This window comes from Micrasema longulum, unplaced genomic scaffold, assembly GCF_059751315.1.
Source record: "Micrasema longulum isolate JH-2025_06_02 unplaced genomic scaffold, ASM5975131v1 h1tg000058l, whole genome shotgun sequence".
NCBI lineage: Eukaryota > Metazoa > Arthropoda > Insecta > Trichoptera > Brachycentridae > Micrasema > Micrasema longulum.
The window spans coordinates 361,073-379,329 of NW_028277265.1; the positions used below are offsets into that span (position 1 = coordinate 361,073).

Consider the following 18,257-nt stretch of genomic DNA (forward strand, 5'->3'; position numbering starts at 1 on the left):
GTGAAGAAAATTTTAGAGCCAACAATTTAAGCCAGCCAATAAGTCATTAGCCTTTTGAATGCCTAGGCTTCAGTATTCACTTCTTTAAAATGTTCTTCATCTATGATGTAATATGTTGATATAAACAGCGGGTTGTAGGGGGTTGAATGCAGTTCTTGTCTAATACATTTGGACAAATTCAAAACATTGTTTACAAATCTACCTGGTTCAAAAAGAAGTATAATAATTGAAAAATATTTTCAGGGGTTGTCTAGTACGCAGGTGAAATAATTTAATCAGATAAATCTCGAAATGAAATTAAATCTATAAAAGTTTCAGCTCTCTAACTTCACAAACGTTAACAGATGGAGGAATTGAAAAAACATTATTGTTCGAATATAGGCAGAATGGTGAAAGACAATGACAGGTCATAAACCCTGTGGGTGGATAATAAATGTGGATTGCTTAAATAAAATCCTGTTTTTATAAAACGTGCATAAATTAATGGAAACTGTTTATTTTCGACTGGATGCATTCGTATGCAAAATAAGGATATCACGATTCAAGAATGCAGTTCGATTTAATAGCCCTGAAACCGGTGATTTTTGCATCCAGTATGAGCACTAGTGCAATAAATGAAGATAAATACAGCAACGTAGTTCATATACCCGAGGACGGTGGTCGGATATTTTTTTATTTTTTTATTTTGAAACGGCCATCGCTTCGTCTCATAACGCACCAAGGATAGGATGCTTATTCAGACCATTGAACTCGTGACGAAACAGTGTACAATTCAATACATTCGTATTACCCACAAGCAAGCGTAATTCTTGCAAAATGAGTTTTTCTGGGTTATGGCATGAGTCGTTCGCACTCATTTTTGACGTTTCGGATCACATTACAGTATCTGATCATCAGGATTTAGGTTATTTGTTTTGAATAGGCGTATAAAATCATTTTGGTACCTAGTAATAAAAAAAAATAACATACAAGCAGTGACTTTGACACAGACATGGTATAAACCCTATTTCGGTTTTTAAAAAAAATCACGATTGACACTGTGTCAATCTTTTTTAATTCAAAATTTGTTGTCATCATTATTATTCAATTTATAATTAATCACTTAGGTTCCTTGTTATAATTTAACAGGAAGTATTTTGATTAATCGTTTGTTTTGCGTAGCTTCCCCTGAATTACACAAGGGTAGAATATTAATTATGTCGATATAAAAAAACCTGCTTACTCGAAAAAAACTTTTAGCCCGAAAGGCGGTTTCGGGATTATTAGTATGTTAACTTACGTTTTATAATTTATGTTCAATACGTTTTATTTTACATTGTAATAAAAATATTTAGTTTAAAGTGAATAAATAATGATTTTTATTTCTTTAATATTTTTTTTTTTCTTTCGTTTTTTTTAATATCCTTTACTTGTTTACGTGGGCAGAATAGTGAATATTACACAGTGTGTAAAATGGCCACTTAAACCAGCTAATGACAGGTCATAAGCCCTGTAAATGCCTAGACTTATATATTCCCTTCTCAAAATTGTTTTCCCTCTCTGTTGAAATAGATTTAAATATTAATAACTCCCTAGGGAGGAAATCCAGCCAGTCTGCAAGGATTTGGACATACTCAAACATTGTAGGTTTAAAGAAAATTATAAAAAAATATTTGTTAAATGTCATAATAACACAAAGAGAAAAATGTTTTTGATATTTAAAAATTATAAAATATTTTACTCAATATATTTTGTTTTTTAATATTATATTTATTTATTTACTTATTTATTTATTCACACACATGAGTTTGTTGTACAATTTTTGAGACAATAAGTCCCAACTCCATGGGACTAAAAGTTTTGTACTGAGATGGGACGAGCAATTATATGACACAGACACATGAGTATATCATCACAAATATAGGATCAGAAACATAAAAAAAAAATGTAAAAAATATTTTTTTTAAACATATATATGGCACATCAATATGGTAAACAGTAAACTCAAACATTCAGAAAATCATCAAAGAGTTTCCTACTCAAATTCCTCCCACTAAGGAAAATCTGTTGTTATTGTTAATATTAAATCTATTGTTATTTTTATTCCATAAGTAATGTATGGAATTCTCATGTTTTTCGTGACTGTGGTTGGAAATCGTGTACAATGTTTCAGATTATTAGGTCCAGATATAGAGGAGCTGACCATTCACTATCGTCGCCCTGAATACATGATGAGAAGGAACTGATGTATCAGAACACTCAAGTGCAAGGAACTGCATTCCACTATACTTCTACAATATATTTAAAAGTCAAAAAGTGCAATCTTTTACTTCTCGTGCAATACTCGTTATATATAAAAAATAATTTAATCGAATCAGATTGGTTTTGTAAAATGTTACGGCAATTTAATATTATGTATTTTATGAAATAGCATAATACAATAACTTTGAAGAAATAAAACCAGAACCCTGGAGGAGTGTTTCCGACTTGGCTTCTATCAAATGAAAATCCTGAAGAGGAAATCGAAAAACGTTTTACCTACCGTTCGATTCGTAGTTTAGATTTAAAATATTGGTGTCAGAGGTGGTTCTATGCGGTAATATTTTATTGTTTCTGGACTGATAGAAAAATGACTTTCCAATTGGATTACAAATGTAGTACTCTATGCACCACTTAGTGGGCTTAGCAAACTGATGGTGAAAGATTAGCTATAACTTTCTTTTGTCATGAAATTTTCTTTTAAAAATGGGGTAGTCTTTTATATTTTTTTAAAAATAAATATTTAGGTTCTTATTTACCCTAATATTATAATTTCGGGAGGCATTTTAAATGTGTTGTAATTAACTCAGTATTACAAAACAGGAATCAAACAGCAGCAGAAAGGGATTCAAATCTCGGATTTCTGATCCATTTTTTTTTATTATATTATTTATTCATGTTTATTATAAACGTTTCACTTAATAAGTGTTATTTTGGTTGAATGCAAGAAAACGCTGAGAAATCAAATTTAACTTTTATTAACTATTTCCCAAATAAAGTTTCAACTTCTATAAAATGCAGGGTAACTTGCAAAAATTAAACATAGTAGATCATTTTGACTAGCTAAATGATATGTCTCAAACCTTGAAAAAGTTTATACATCTCTGTTAATACGTATTAAAAGTCGTTATTATCAAATTATCTTGATTCGTTCTTATATTTATGTATTGTATCATTGATGATTGTAATTATGAACAATGCCGCCCAATCAAATAGATTGCATTTCATCTCATCATATTCAAATGAAAAACAGTACAAAGGATTAGTGTTGGATGAGTTAATAATCGTTTTGTTAGGTACAGTTAGATATCTTACCAATTTTATATTTTATTTTGGTTACCGTTTTGTGGTTACTGTCAAATTTAAAAAAAACTATTTTTATTGTTTTGTGTGATACGGCAAATAAATCACCTCAAGTCTAGTGTAATCTGCACTTCTGTGGAGTTTTATCACAAAAAAAATAATGACGATTGATAACATTTAAATTTGTATAATTAGTAAGGAATAATTGTTTACAAATCCTCATTTTAAGGTTAATGTAAAATTAAATATAAATAACTTTGACTTTTCAATAATTTATGAAGCTAAAGGTTTAACACTAATTTTAATTCAAATTATGTAAATTCAATATAGACGTACGTGTAAAACTAATTTAGATCACTCATAATATATTATATAAGATACTGCTTTCTAGGACGGACAAAATGCTTTATTTTACTGTTATGAACGGTAATTTCAGAACGTCCATGATAAACATATTAATAAATATGAAAGGTAAAACGGAAAAAGCTTTAAATAATTAAACGAAGACAAGCAAAAAGCAGCTAGCCACAGAAAAGTGAAACTGAGATAATAGCACTCTTGTGAAAAGAGTGAATTATCAAATTTACACAACAGTCCGAATGTTTTTTACTTTGACAAATGGTAAAAAAGCAAACATAAATTTTTTTTATAACACAAAAAAAATATCTGTTCGACCAGTTTTATTGATTAAAAAGCCAGACTTTAAAAATTATTGAAGCTGGTCAAATACATTTTTTCAGTCTGGTTATCGTCCTCAGCTTACTTCTCCCACTCCTTGATTATGCAGATGTCTGTTACCCAGATGCTAATTCTGAACTGCTTGATAAGTTGGAACGATTGGAGAATGTTTGTTTACGTATGAATACGTATTCAGAGCTTACTTCTTCCACTTCTTGACTATGCGGATGTGTGTTGTCCAGATGCTAACTCTAAATTACTTGATAAGTTAGAACGATTGCAGAATATTTGTATTCGTTATATCTTTGATCTTCGCAAATTTGACCACATAACCGAGTATCGCACGCAACTACACTGGCTCAGTATCATCCATAGAAGAAACATTCACATTCTATCACTTCTTCACAATATTTTAAATAATCCCACTTCACCTGTTTATCTGAGAGAGCTCATCCAACCTCTTTCACAACACGGACTATCTCTTCGTTCTAGTAACGTAGAACCCTTTTAATACCCTGTCATTGCTCTAATTTTCTTGTCTCCTCTTTCACAGTAGTGGCTGCTCGATTGTGGAATAATCTACCCACTAATGTTAGAGACGCCCCTTCTTTATTTATATTTAAGTCAAGATTGAAATGTCAACATCATAATATTTAAATTGTTCCTTTATCTTTATTCTTTCCATCCCATCCCCTATCCTCTCTTCATAGTATAGTGTAAATTTTTTCATATTTTTTTATTTCATTTTGTTAATCTTTATTTTTGTATAAAACTGTAAGATTCAATATGTCCATGCATTTATAATTTTCTCAAACTGAACGGTTTGGGTAGGTAGGAAGATATTGCCTTAAGGCAATATGCGCGCCCTTATATGTATATATATTGTATATGTATATAAAGTGTCAAATAAATAAATATACGTAGAAGCTGCTCGATTGTGGACTTATCTACCCACTAATGTTAGAGACGCTTTATTTACATTAAAATCAAGATTGAAATGTCACCATCTAAATATTTGAGTTGTCCATTTCTCTCTTTTCTTTCTTTAGTATCACCTCTTCCCTCCTCTCTTCATATTAATGTTTCTTGTTGAGTTAAAAAAAAAATGATGTTAAATCTACATAATAGCCTAGAATGTGTCAATGTACTTGTAATTTTCTCAAACTGATCAATTTGGGTAGGTAGAATGAAATTGTCTTAAGGCAATATGCCCGCCCTTTTTTGTACATAAATTGTACATGGGTATAAAGTGTTTAATAAATTAAATAAATAAACACGTAATTAAAAAAAAAATGCATTATAATAAAAACAAATGCATGCATTATTTATCATCTATCAAAGTAAAAATTATTCTTACTATTGCGTAGATTAGATTACTCCCCCTTTTCACAAAAGTACTAGTACCTCAGTTTAATTTTTTTATGGCTAGATGCTTTCTGCACAACTGCGTTCAATTGTACATGGCAGACAAATTTTCCGTTATTATCTTTGTAGAAAGTAAGTAGTACGTGGGTGCAGGAAAGATTAATATTGTACCGTGTTACCTTTTATGATCTGTCAAAATTTCATGTTTATAAAAATTGTAAATACGTGTGGATGTGCCGTGCCTACTAACGGAATTTCTCATGTCTAGTTTGTACTGAACCTCTGGATATTGGTAAATAATTACACCGCGCAGTGGTCACGCTGATCTGCCAGTTGGTACACACCTGTACTGGGTGTATAATCTTGTATCAGGTGTAATTTAAAAATACTTGCGCGACTTTGTAAGGTTCATCTCACGGTTTGGATCAGCATCCGATATCCATCATCACTGAACTAAACGCGATTTGATATCAATAAACTGGTGTTGAAATGATGATGCGCTGATCCTCGATCAGCACAGCATAAACTTACATAAGCTCACATACACCGATGTCCAGATAATCGTAATGTAAACTTGAGACAGAATCTGAACTTTGGTGTCAGTCTTTCTACCTTTAAACAATCTCCAAAATATTTTAATCTTATTTCGAAGTCGTTTTTTTGTTCAGCTTAAATTTTTTTTATTTGTTTTTTTATAAAAGAGTATGTATACTTAAAAAAATCAATGTATTTTATGTAAGTAAAAATCAACTCCAGTACTTCACGGGTAAATATTTAAAACGGGAAGTATTCAATAGTTTTACGCATTAAATTGCTTGTTTAAACGTAAAAATGCTCTGTTTTTATATGGTTATTGAAATATTTTGTTTTTAGTTTTTGAGTTGTAATTTGCTAATCCCAAGTACTCGTTTGGTAAATCTTATAAATGTGAAAATTTCACAAATAGTCAATTTAATTTTATAGACAGGTATTGCTTTATCATTTTTCTCCTTACATATAGTAGACATATAATATCCGTCTAGCTGTCCATACTATAACTATCATTATAATGTCCTTATTCTTAATTCTAGAAACTTTCTATAATAATTATCTATTTACGCCCTTCGGGCTTTCAAATTTATTTATATATGTTATTTATTCATTTTTATCCATTATAGACAAAGATTAATAATAAAAGCAATGTGACCTCATTGGGGAACCCGTGCCGAGAACACTTAACAATATTCTTTTTTTAAATTATTTTTACATGTGACAAAAAACAAAAAAGACTTAATATACAGAGGTAATTAAAAAAATATTTAGACAGTTTTAAACACTACGTATATAAGTGAATATTCAATTTATGTACACCTATATTATTTATATTATAAAACGTAAAATAAAAAAACAAAAACATAACATCAAATTTACATTTGTGGAGCAGTTTATTTCATATTGGTTTGGGCGAATGAGACAATCCATTTTACTTCTACCCAGTTCCACTATTAATGCACATATTATTTTAAATTATAAAAGAAAATAATTATATTACAATGGACATGAGGAATATTTTACATAAGGGAATTTTTAAGTCTAAGCATTTACAGGGCTTATGGTCTGTCATTGACTGGTTTAAGTAGCCATTTTACACACTGCGTACTATTCACCATTCTTTCTGTATTTATATTCCTTTCATTCTTCCATCTGAAGATCTTTGTGTAGTTGCGACACTTTTCGTTGGACACAAGATATTGCTAACTGTTGTGTATGCGGACCGCCTAAAGGTTCACAGAGCCTATCTCTTTGTGTAATCTAAACGCTATGAAATGAGTATGAATAATTTAACACTGTCTGTAACATTGTTTGGACAAGTATTGTGATTTATACGCTGGAGAAATGCAATCAAAACCACGTATAAAGGGCGTTTTTTCTTGGATAAGTATCTCCCATAAACGGACGATCAATCAAGTGCCAGTAATAAGAGGTTGGGGAAAAAATCGAAAGCGATCGAGATAAATTATATAATTGTTGGTAATGGTCTATCATCCAAATTAATAAGAATTACGTAAAAGGAAATGTACAAATACATTGAAAAAAACGAATTTGTCTATACTAAATGTTATTTATTCATTGTTTTACCACACATTTACCTGAGGAATCGCATTTCGACACCATTTAACCTACGTTCGTCATTATTTTTCCAATTCTATACTTTGCTCCCATACATTAGAGTTGGCACTAGAACTCCAATGTGGACTGCTAGTTTTGCCTCCTGCGATAAACATTTGTTTGCCAAAGTAGATTTCAGTACACCGTTAACCCTGTTTCCGGCACTCACTCTACTTTCAATATCTTTCTCAGTCTTTCCATCCCTAGTAAACATACTTCCCAGATACACAAATACTTCTACCTGATTCAGAATATACAGCTTTTTAAATAAAAGTTTTTATGCATTTTTTACTCCTTGCTAAAATATTCTGTCAACATTTTATTTATTTCATTTTTTAAATTGTTAATTTTATTTCATTCAAGAAAAATATTCTCTAGTACGCAATAGTAGTAGTAGTATAAAAGTTGATTGTTTTATACTTTCATTGTATGTTGGTCGCAAGAGGCAAAATAAGCAGTTCACGATGAAGTCCTAGTCCCGACCCTGATATATGGGAGCGAAGTATTGACTTGGAAAAACAGAGATGAAAGTAGGCTGAATGCTGTCGAAAAGTGATCTCTCAGACGAATGTGTGGTAAAACTATGTACGATAGATGCACGAATGTAGAGATCCTGAGGCTAAGGTAGCACTATCGACAATATCAAGAAAGGAGCTCTGCGCTGGTTTGGACATGAAAAGCAAATGGACAGCGAAAAAACGGCCAAGAATATTTACAATGCGAATGTTAATGGATGCAGAAATAGAGGAAGACCAAGAAAGACATGGCATGACCGAATCCAATAAATACTTGAAGATGGACATGTCAAAAGACAGAACGATGTGGCGTTCTATCCTTTCTGCCTAGCCTTACGGGGAAACGGTGTGATGGTTTGTTGTTGTCATTGCATTTTTTTGTTTAAAAATGTGCGTTATCGCTCTTAGTTGTTAAAGGTAAAACTTGTGGTTCCAAAACCTGTATTATATAATAATATGTATATATATTTAGATTTAATAATTTTACAACCTGATGAGAAGGTTCATTTAAAAAAAATAAAAATATTATCGTTCTTATAATTTACCTAAATATTTCAATTTTGGTGACCATTTTCAACGAGTTGTAAATAACTCACTATTAGAAAATGGAAATCAATGTGGAGTGGGGTTCGAACCTCAGACCTCTGATCCGTAAATCCGCAACACTTGCACGGGACCACAACCCGATTATTTTTATTTTTTTATGGTAACAGTATTTTTACAGGCATTTTTTGTACCAGTAGGTATTATATATGTATTTCATTTTAAATAAATTGTTATCATTATATAGTTTATTTTCCGTAAAATTCTTTTTTATTTTTTATATGTGACATCAGCGTTTGTCAAACGGTGGAGCAATTGCGATTTTTAATAGTTAGTTACAAAACTTACCGGCTGTGGCGAATGGCGCTAATATCGCCACGAGTAGCGTAAGCGCGAGAGCACCGCGCCACGCATCCTCCACACTCATTCTTCTGTCGTTGCCCAACAATCTGTAAAAAAATAAACAAAAATACATTATTTTCGTGTTCAATCGATATTATTTTTCAATTAAGCCTTACTTTTAATAGAAAGAGACATTTAATTGACTTCTGACAATAATTGTTCTAGCTTTATAACTTACGAGCTAAACCCGGCAATATCATTTAACGTATACGTTGTACTTGAGTTCTTGTGTATGATTGAATTCCGGAACTTAAAATAATTCATTTTCAAATATTGAATTTGTCTAGGTACCTAGGTACTTTTTTCGGTTTGAATTCCAAAATATAAAATAATGAATTTTCAGATACAGAATTCTTTTAGCAAATGTCAAACTCTGATCTTCCAACCAACGGGGGTGCATTGTATGTAGGTGGGAATGCGATTTCTTAAAATGTATAATTTGTCAGATAACATTAATATATCGTGACTGAAAATTCACTAAACAGATATAAATAGGTAAAATTTTAAGGAATTTAAGAAAATAATCTGATTGGGATCCATAAAAAAAGAATGTTGTTTGTAAACATTCAAAAACAAACTTTTTTGTACGCTAAAAAATAACATTTTACCATTTTTTTATTATATGCATTCTCATCAAATGCAACCCTGGTGATGGAAACAAAAAATATTTAAGCTCCTAACTTTGGTCTACTTAATTAATTGTAGATTTTCATAACTATCCACAGATAAGATCTACATTTCTCTAAAAACCGCACGTAAATCGGTACGGTAGTAATTCAGTCCATCAAGGACTCACATACGAACATTGCCTTTTATATATATAAATACATTTTTAAGGAAAAGAAGATTTTTAAAAAAAATAAAAAATAATTTAAACATCTTGCAGAACACCGTCCTCGTACAGCGGGGGTTTAAATTTTGCTACTCGATTGAGCGCCGATAAACTTTCATTTATTATTAGTTTGGCGTGATCTAGATTGTGTTTACTTTTGTACATTATTTTGAATATACAACAAAAAAAAAACAAAAAAAGTGTAAAAAAGGGAAAAAAAAAGGTTAAACTATATACTACCTGCGTAACAAAAGCCTATCATTAAACTTAGTGTAAATTAACATCGACCCTGCCAGAAATCGTATTGAATAGTTTTTTATACAGAACTAAACATATTTATTTTATTAATGTTTTTTAAATCACATTATCAGCATCATGTCCTTTCTACACCTAATAATGCATAAGGCACTGCATTGGTACATACACAAATATTTTTTGTAACATGATAGTAAAATGATCAGTCTTACGTTTCAGGTGCTAGTCCAGGGAATATGAAATATTCTAGTGTGAACTTTTTAAGTAAATATTTAATTTCATGACCTTTTACATAATGGACAAATGCGTGAACCACTACACACTAAATAACATGCTTTAATCAAAACTTATTAGTTATGAGTATAATTATTGATTAAAAGTTTTATGTAATTTCACATATTCTGATTTACTATGGTTGCATACATAACATGTGATGTTAACGACCATATCTCCCTTAGTCCTAAATTTGCCATTGTCTCCAGTCTTGAAAGCGTTGTTATTTATTTATTTTGGTTGGGTAAGAAACTGTTCATGCTTTCCAGTTTATGTTTTGTTGTGATAATTTAATTTTGATGATGTCAAACTTGCTTTGTTTCTTTGTTGTTTTGAATACATCGTACTTTTTTTAATGTTTGTATTATTTTACTCCCTAATTTAGTTTTAATAATTTTTGGAAATATAATTCATTTGTATTATGTTTTTAAATGTACTTTGTATTAAATGATTAATTAAAAAATCCTGTATACTAACGCGATTCACATCAAATTTAATCATATATTTAAAGGTAAGTTAGTAAATTAATACACATATTTTGAGATGCGACGGTTGAATGAATCCAAGGTCTTTTTTATTTGCCATATTCTCTTCTACAACAGAAAGAAAATTGCTTTGCCCAGTAAAAAAACAAATGAAAACGTATTTATGGAGGACGGAAATGGCGGGAAATGAGAAGATAGCAAAATAATACAAAAATAATAAGAAATTCATTTTATTTACAAACTTTATCTCTGCATTTCTAGATGAAAGATATGTAAAAATATGGTGCCTTTGTTTGTTTTCGTAATAAGAAACACCGAAGCAATTTTGTATTATTAATATTTAAAGCATCAACATTGTGGTCAAACGTTTTACTAAATCTAATCAAAGATTTTTGCATGTTAGTTTAATGGATGTCCTGATGAAGAGATTGATACGTCTCGAAGCCGGTAGACACAGAATAATCATTAAGTAGTTATATACGAATATTTTAATACCTTTAGTAATTTCGTATTATTAATGTTTTGAAACGTTTAGTTTTTATTTATTTATTTTATTAAACGTGAAAGATATTTCATCTTTAACTGTTACAAAAAAAACACTGACTTGAACTCGTGGCGTAACGGGCTGTGAAATTTTGATGTTTTGGTGGGGGTTTTAAAAATTACAAAACTTTAAAAAATCATAGATTTGAGAATACTATACTAAACATAATTTTTTTTTGGGCTCAGTTTGAAAGTCTCTCAACGAATAAAAGAATGTAAAAAAACACTGAACTTCTTCACTACCACCGTAAGTCTCTTTGACCATTTTTTTGTCATCCATTTGTTTCACATTACCAACTATTTTAGTGATCGTTCCTTAGTCATTTTACTAGCACCTGTTATTATACTACCGTTCTTTGATGCGGACATTTTATTTACTCTGTAATAGGATCGATCATATTAATCACAGGACCACCCAAATCCTGATATTAGACTTATTGAACATACATGAAGATTTAAGAAAGGAAGGATAAGACCAGCAAGTATGTAAATTTAATATTAATAATTCTTAAAGGTAAACATTTTAATTTAGGGTGTGGGTTTGTTGAAACGTATAAGATTTATGGTCAAATTATTTGTGGCTGAATTATGAGTAGGTATTTTTTTCATGTTTCATTTTTTTAATTTCGGATTTTAGTTTTATTGATAAAAAAAATTCAAATTTCACTATTTTATTAAACACAAATTATTATTTTTATTTATTTTGCATGCGTTTTTGTGTTTGTAATTTATTATTTTAATATTTATGTTGCCTGTGTTCATGCAACATCGTCATCATCATTCCCATTCCGCGCCTAATGGTGCATAGGGCACTGGATTGGTACACCAATTGCTTGAAATCTTGATTGTTTTGTTACATGAAGGTAAGGTGATCAGTCTTACGCGTCAGGCCCCAGTCCAGGGACCATGAAATACTCGAGTGTGAAAACACCCCTTTAAATCAATATTTCATATCAAACATTTTGGGAATCGAACCCGAGACCTCTTGCATTTTTAAGTGGTTTCAGATCTGTATTTTTTAAAGTCAAGCATGTTATATTTTGTCGGCCACGTGGTATAATGGCCAGCGCGTTTGCCTACCATGCAAGAGGTCTCGGGTTCGATTTTAGACATTGTTCACATGAAAAATTTATTTAAAAAGGTGTTTTTACACAATAATATTTTGGACTGGCACTTAGCATTTATTTACATAAATTTTCAAAACGACATAAGAATCTAAAGTTTATATTTGAAGCACTAACTTTGTGGTATTCATTTTATAAAAATAAATAAAACAACTTTGTTTTTGACCACTAATTTAATAATTACGTAAACCTTGACGAAAAAGCTTGTTTGCATTGAAACCGGTCGGTGGAAAAAAAAAATTGTGGTTAAAAACAAAGTTGTTTTATTTATTTTATGACATAAGAATCTCTTAAACTTTTAACATATGCGCCGTTGTTATAGCTACAAGTACCTTATTAAATTTGATGTATTTTTCAGCGGCAGCTTTAAATTATCGCCTTTAGAGGAAAACTTTATACAAACTCCACTTTTAAGTTTTCCCCAGAAGCTATAATCCCGCCTTCACGAAAACATTCCCCGGTACAAATATTTTTTGTTTGTAGCTACTTCAGAAAAGGTGCTTTTTCACAGAAGTAAAAATTCAGAGAAGTAATTTAAAGTTGAAATTGATATGTCAAAGCTTTGAGGGTTTATAAAAAGTTCAAACGAGTTTATTTTTTGTATGTTAATGTTTTCCGATGGCTTCGAGAAAATTAAAAATGTTTCAAAGTGTTTATTAAAATATAATCCGCAATTTAATTCAATTATAGAGAGCGATATTCTAATTTTGTATAAAATTGTGTAGATAAGTGCATTTGATCTGAAAATTGCATTTAAGTCATTTCATGTCAATACAATTTTGTTTTCGCACCTATTGGAGCATGGGGCACTAAATTGTTAAACCAAACAAACCAAGCCCATCTTAAAAAGTAAGGTCATCAGTCATATGCTTCAGGTGTCAGTCCAGGAATAATGGAATATTGCAATTCAAAAAATCTTTATATTTATTTATTTTAATATTATTTATTTATTTAATTTTAATATTTTTAAAAAGACCCGAAGAATTTTTTCTCAATTTGCCTCGAAAAAGTTTGCAAATTTGAAATAAATTATCAAAATAAAAATCTTCAGCACCTAAAACTGTGAACGTATTTCATGAGATAAACCGAGTCTCTAACTTTGCAAAACTAAAAAGATGTTGATATATCGTATATTTCTTCGAACTTATTTCCCACGGGAGCAACTATGTAGATTTATACGGTGAAGTTAGCCTTTCCGGTGCTGGGAGGGTGGGTGAGGAGAGGCTGTAGTCGGCATCCGGTCCGCGTTTATCTCAGTCATAAACTTACCTAATTTTAATCCTGGGTCGATTCAGAGAGGCTTATGCGAATTATTTATCGAGTATCTTTGAATAATTTTTAAATTACCATAAAAATTGAATTATGTCTTTTAAAAAAAGAAAAAAAAAATTACACAGCGTGGATTCCCATATAAAATATTCCCGTGTGATATTTCACAATATATGTATTTGCGTTCTGCTGGGTGAAACCTGAACATACAAAGTGGCTACTTAAACCAGCTAATGATAGGTCATTAGCCCTGTAAATGCCTAGACATGCATATTCCCTTCTCAAAATGTTTTTCCTCTCTGTTGCAACACATTTGGATCTAAAAAACTCGCAAGTGAGGAAATACAACTTGTCTGCAAACATTTGGACACACTTCAAACATTGTTAATTAAAATTAACTTATTCAAATACACACTTTGATTTGTCAAAATAATAGGAGTTAAATCCGTTAGGGCAAAAAGAATAACGCCTGTTTGTCGCTTGTTAACGACTCAATAAAATTAGCGAAAGCAATTAACGATTTCCTTAGAATTATGGTAAAAACTTAAGTCGAAGGGAAGCTTATTACAAAACTGGTTTTTCAAAGTTCTTCATGCCTCTTTTATTGCCATTTCTTCCTGTTTGCTCTACCCACATGTGTAATATTCTCAACAATTCCTCGTTTGAACGTTATTCCTGTCATCTGAATTCCACTTTACAATTTCAAAGTTCTGGGAACATCTCGCTACGCAAATTCGCGAGATTCCTTAAAATGTATTAGTTGAAGTTTCTTAGGAAATGGGACATAAAATTAATAAAAGTTACTTTTCAAATAATAAATGTAAAAAATACCATATCTTTTACTTTAAAGAGCGACCTTACGTGTGCGGATTTCATAATACATAAAGTTTGAAGAAAAAAAATAATTACAGTAATCGAGAGAAATGTATAAACAATTTTTTTTGCTATGTTATAAATAGAATTATAAATAACATTATGGGTAGGTATCTATCCAAAACATGGTTGGGAAAAGCTCACCCTCTCTACGTAAAAGTGCCTACTCCATTAAAGACTAATCAAAATGGGGTTTGAATGACATATTTCTAAACGCATTTTAAGGGCTGAATCATTTAAAAAAAACAATTATTAAAATTTTCATAAATAAAACAACTTTCTTTTAAAACAATTTTTTTTACCGACCGGTTTCAAAGCAAACAAGCTTTTTGGCTTTGAAACCAGTCGGTGAAAAACAAAAAAAAAATTAGTGGTTAAAAACAAAGTTGTTTAATTTATTTTATTATAAGAAATAAGCATAAAGTTAGTGCTTCAAATATTGAATTTAAATAAAAAATTTCATTCAATATTTAAATAACAAACGAAAAGAAGAACACTGTCTTAGTTTGATGATTGATGTGTGTTTGTGGATGTTGTTTTGAGTAGTATTTTATATGTGATATCTTCAATTCACTTTTTTTATTTGACATTTTTATAAATAGTAAATAACATCATGATCAAATATTTTAAGAATCAGTAATTTAAAATACCTTTTGACTCAATTGTAAAATCTTTGTTACAATATGGTATTGTTGGATGCCAATATATTAAACCCTCTTAAAATAGTACAAAGATCTCATCATCAGAGTAATTTTACAAAAACTCTTTTAATTCAATTAGAAAATTTTGAATACATTATTTAAAGTTCATACAATAGACACTATTGACAAAATAAATTATAATAAACAAATTGACGAAGAAGATAAAATAAACGAATTTGAGATGGATAAGTCACTTAAGTACCAAAATAATATCCAAGTTCCTAAATTTGACACACGTCGTGGTCAAAATAATTTTCTTTTCTATAGAATAAAAAATTATAATAATCTCCCTTCATGAACTAAAAACTATTAAAAGTAATATATCACTAAATAAATTCAAAGAATGTTTTTAAAAATAATTGCACCTAAGTAAAAACAGCATTTTATTTTAATTAGTATTACTGTTTTATTATTTTTTGTTTCCTTTTAATTTCATCTCATATAATATTTTCAAAATTATTAAACGTTAAATTACCTCATAACTATGATCGTGTAATTTACTCTCCAAGCCCGAGAGCTAGTCTTTTTTTTGAAAAGTTACAGTTACAAAATTAACTAAATATTCATGATATACAAACTAATTTTAAAAAAACACGTATCATTTATGTAATTATATCAATTAATGAAAATATAAAACGTGTTATTTTAAACGTTTAAATTCGATAAACAAATTTGTAAACATATTCATTAATATTTCCTCAAACATTTTTCATACTTCATTATTGATAGGTATACTGCTATTCTGGTTTTATAATTTATATGTCGTGTTTTTGTTGACAGAGAGATACAAATAACACTTATGATTCTATACACCGTCACTAGTTAAATAATATTGAAAACATTGTTAGTATGCAAATATGCGATATTTATATAAGACGCTGTACCACGTTAACCTGTGAACTTAGCACGATTATCTATATTTTATTTATTAATACATTATTTTATGGAACTAACTCTAAAAGTAAGATTCATTTATGATTTATCTCTGTAAATTTAATTATAAAAAAGTGATATTATATTATAATTTTAAAAACAGATTATTTAATGTTAAGGGCCTGCTTACTTTTTGCATGTTATTTAATGAGAGAAACAATAAAAACAATGAAAAAAATGGACTGATTTTGTGGAAGCTTTTGACTAGAGAAACTTGTTATCTTACGTCAAATGTGTGTATTATGCTTCTCATTCTAGCTGCGTTTTTTTTATCCATATTTTCATTTCTTTCTAACCATTTTTTCCTAAATAAAATAGTTCAAATATTTTAAAGTTCTGAGCTAAATGAAATGAAAGTTTGAGACGTGTTTCATCTGATGATTTGTTTTATTTTTTAAGTTCAAAGTTCATTAATTAAATTACTCTTATTAAATGACCCTTTGCTTATCTACTCTGCGGTGTCAATCAGTGTTCCCGCGTGTACAATAAAATTTGAGATATAATAATTTTAAATTTGTTTTATGATTATATTTTCCGCGATCTGGCAACATTACGCGGCGACTTCACGCATGCGCGCGACGAAAGTGTAGCAAAATAGGGGGATTTTTGGACACAGTCCGATGTATTCAAATATGATTCTACGCTCTTTCTGGACTATTCTTAATTCTCTGCTTATAGCTAACATTATTTCTTAAATGTATTGTCTTTACATATGTGTGTTGAACAAATATAATCAAACATATTTTTAATCTGAATATTTTACACACATTTATTTATAAATTAATTAATTTATTAAAGCACCATCAATAATATTTAAAGCATTATGTTTATTTAATGACATTCAAACAATACTGAGTTAGATACAGGAGTGCGACGTTTGCTCAAATTATGGTTATTAGAAAAAAGTTTTTTGTATTAGTGATAATTTTTAATTTTTCATAAGGTAATCTGTAATTGTTTTTCAAGTAAAATTATTGTTAATGTAGGTTAAGTGTAAATAATCGATGTAATTTATAAGAACCTGCTGACGAGTTGTATGTATGCAACTCAGCAGGACTTTAATTTAAGACTATTTTGTAAATATTTTTGAAAAATAAATTAAAAAAAAAATATTTTTTTAAAAAAGTTATTTATTTACAAGTCTAAATATTATCATTCGTTTGAACATCTTCTTAATTAGTAACATATTGCCCTGTTTATATTACAAACTTTTCATTATTATACAAGGATAATAATGTTCTACAATCTGTAAACATTCACATCCTGTTAGAGACATTATCTTCATATTAATAAACGTCGTAAGGAAACGACACTTACAACTAATGCAATGTACATTATGAACTTATGAAGTTTTGGAGTATATCTGACAATGCTAATTCATTAAGTCTTTTTAATTAGTTTGAATAAATCAAATATATAACAGACGTCTTAGGTGAGCGTCAATGCGTTCTATCATACGGATAGAGTTTAATTTATTTCACAATGTGACAATAAACGCAGTGTGTGTAAAAGCCCATGCAGTGTATCTTAATTATGTGTTACAGAAAGGTGATCATTCTTACGTTTAGGCGCCAGTCCAGGAACAATGAAATATTACAGTTAAAAAAATATTGTCGCCGAGAGAACTCTTTTCCAAACCGTAGAACCTTCTTTCTCACATTAGTAGCTGCTCAACTGTGAAATAATCTACCCACTAATGTCAGAGAAGCCTTTTTGTTTTTTAATTTTAAATCAAGGTTTAAATGCAACTATCCGAATATATTAGTTTTTTCTTTCTCGTTCTTATTTCTTTCCCATTTCCCTCCTCTCTTCAAAGTATAGTGTAAATTTTTAGTTTATTCTTGTTTTTAATTTTGTATTAGATTAGATGATTATGTTTTAATATAAACACCTGTAATATTTCTATAGCTTTTTATTTTCTCAAACTAAACGGTTTAGGCAGGTAGGAAAATTTTTACTTAAAGCAATATGCCTGACTATGAATATGTACAAATAAT

At 29.7% G+C, this 18,257-nt stretch overlaps 1 protein-coding gene across 2 annotated transcripts in view; it reads right to left on the reverse strand.

Annotated features, from left to right (window-relative positions):
* Positions 1–18,257, reverse strand: part of LOC148285121 (uncharacterized) — a 176,126-nt gene that overhangs the window by 59,371 nt on the left and 98,498 nt on the right. For both annotated transcript variants that reach the window (XM_088230004.1, XM_088230013.1), the window contains one exon: positions 8,919–9,019. In XM_088230004.1, the coding sequence (XP_088086130.1) occupies positions 8,919–8,997 (79 nt within the window). In that variant the 5' untranslated portion in view covers positions 8,998–9,019. The remainder of the gene's footprint in view (positions 1–8,918; positions 9,020–18,257) is intronic.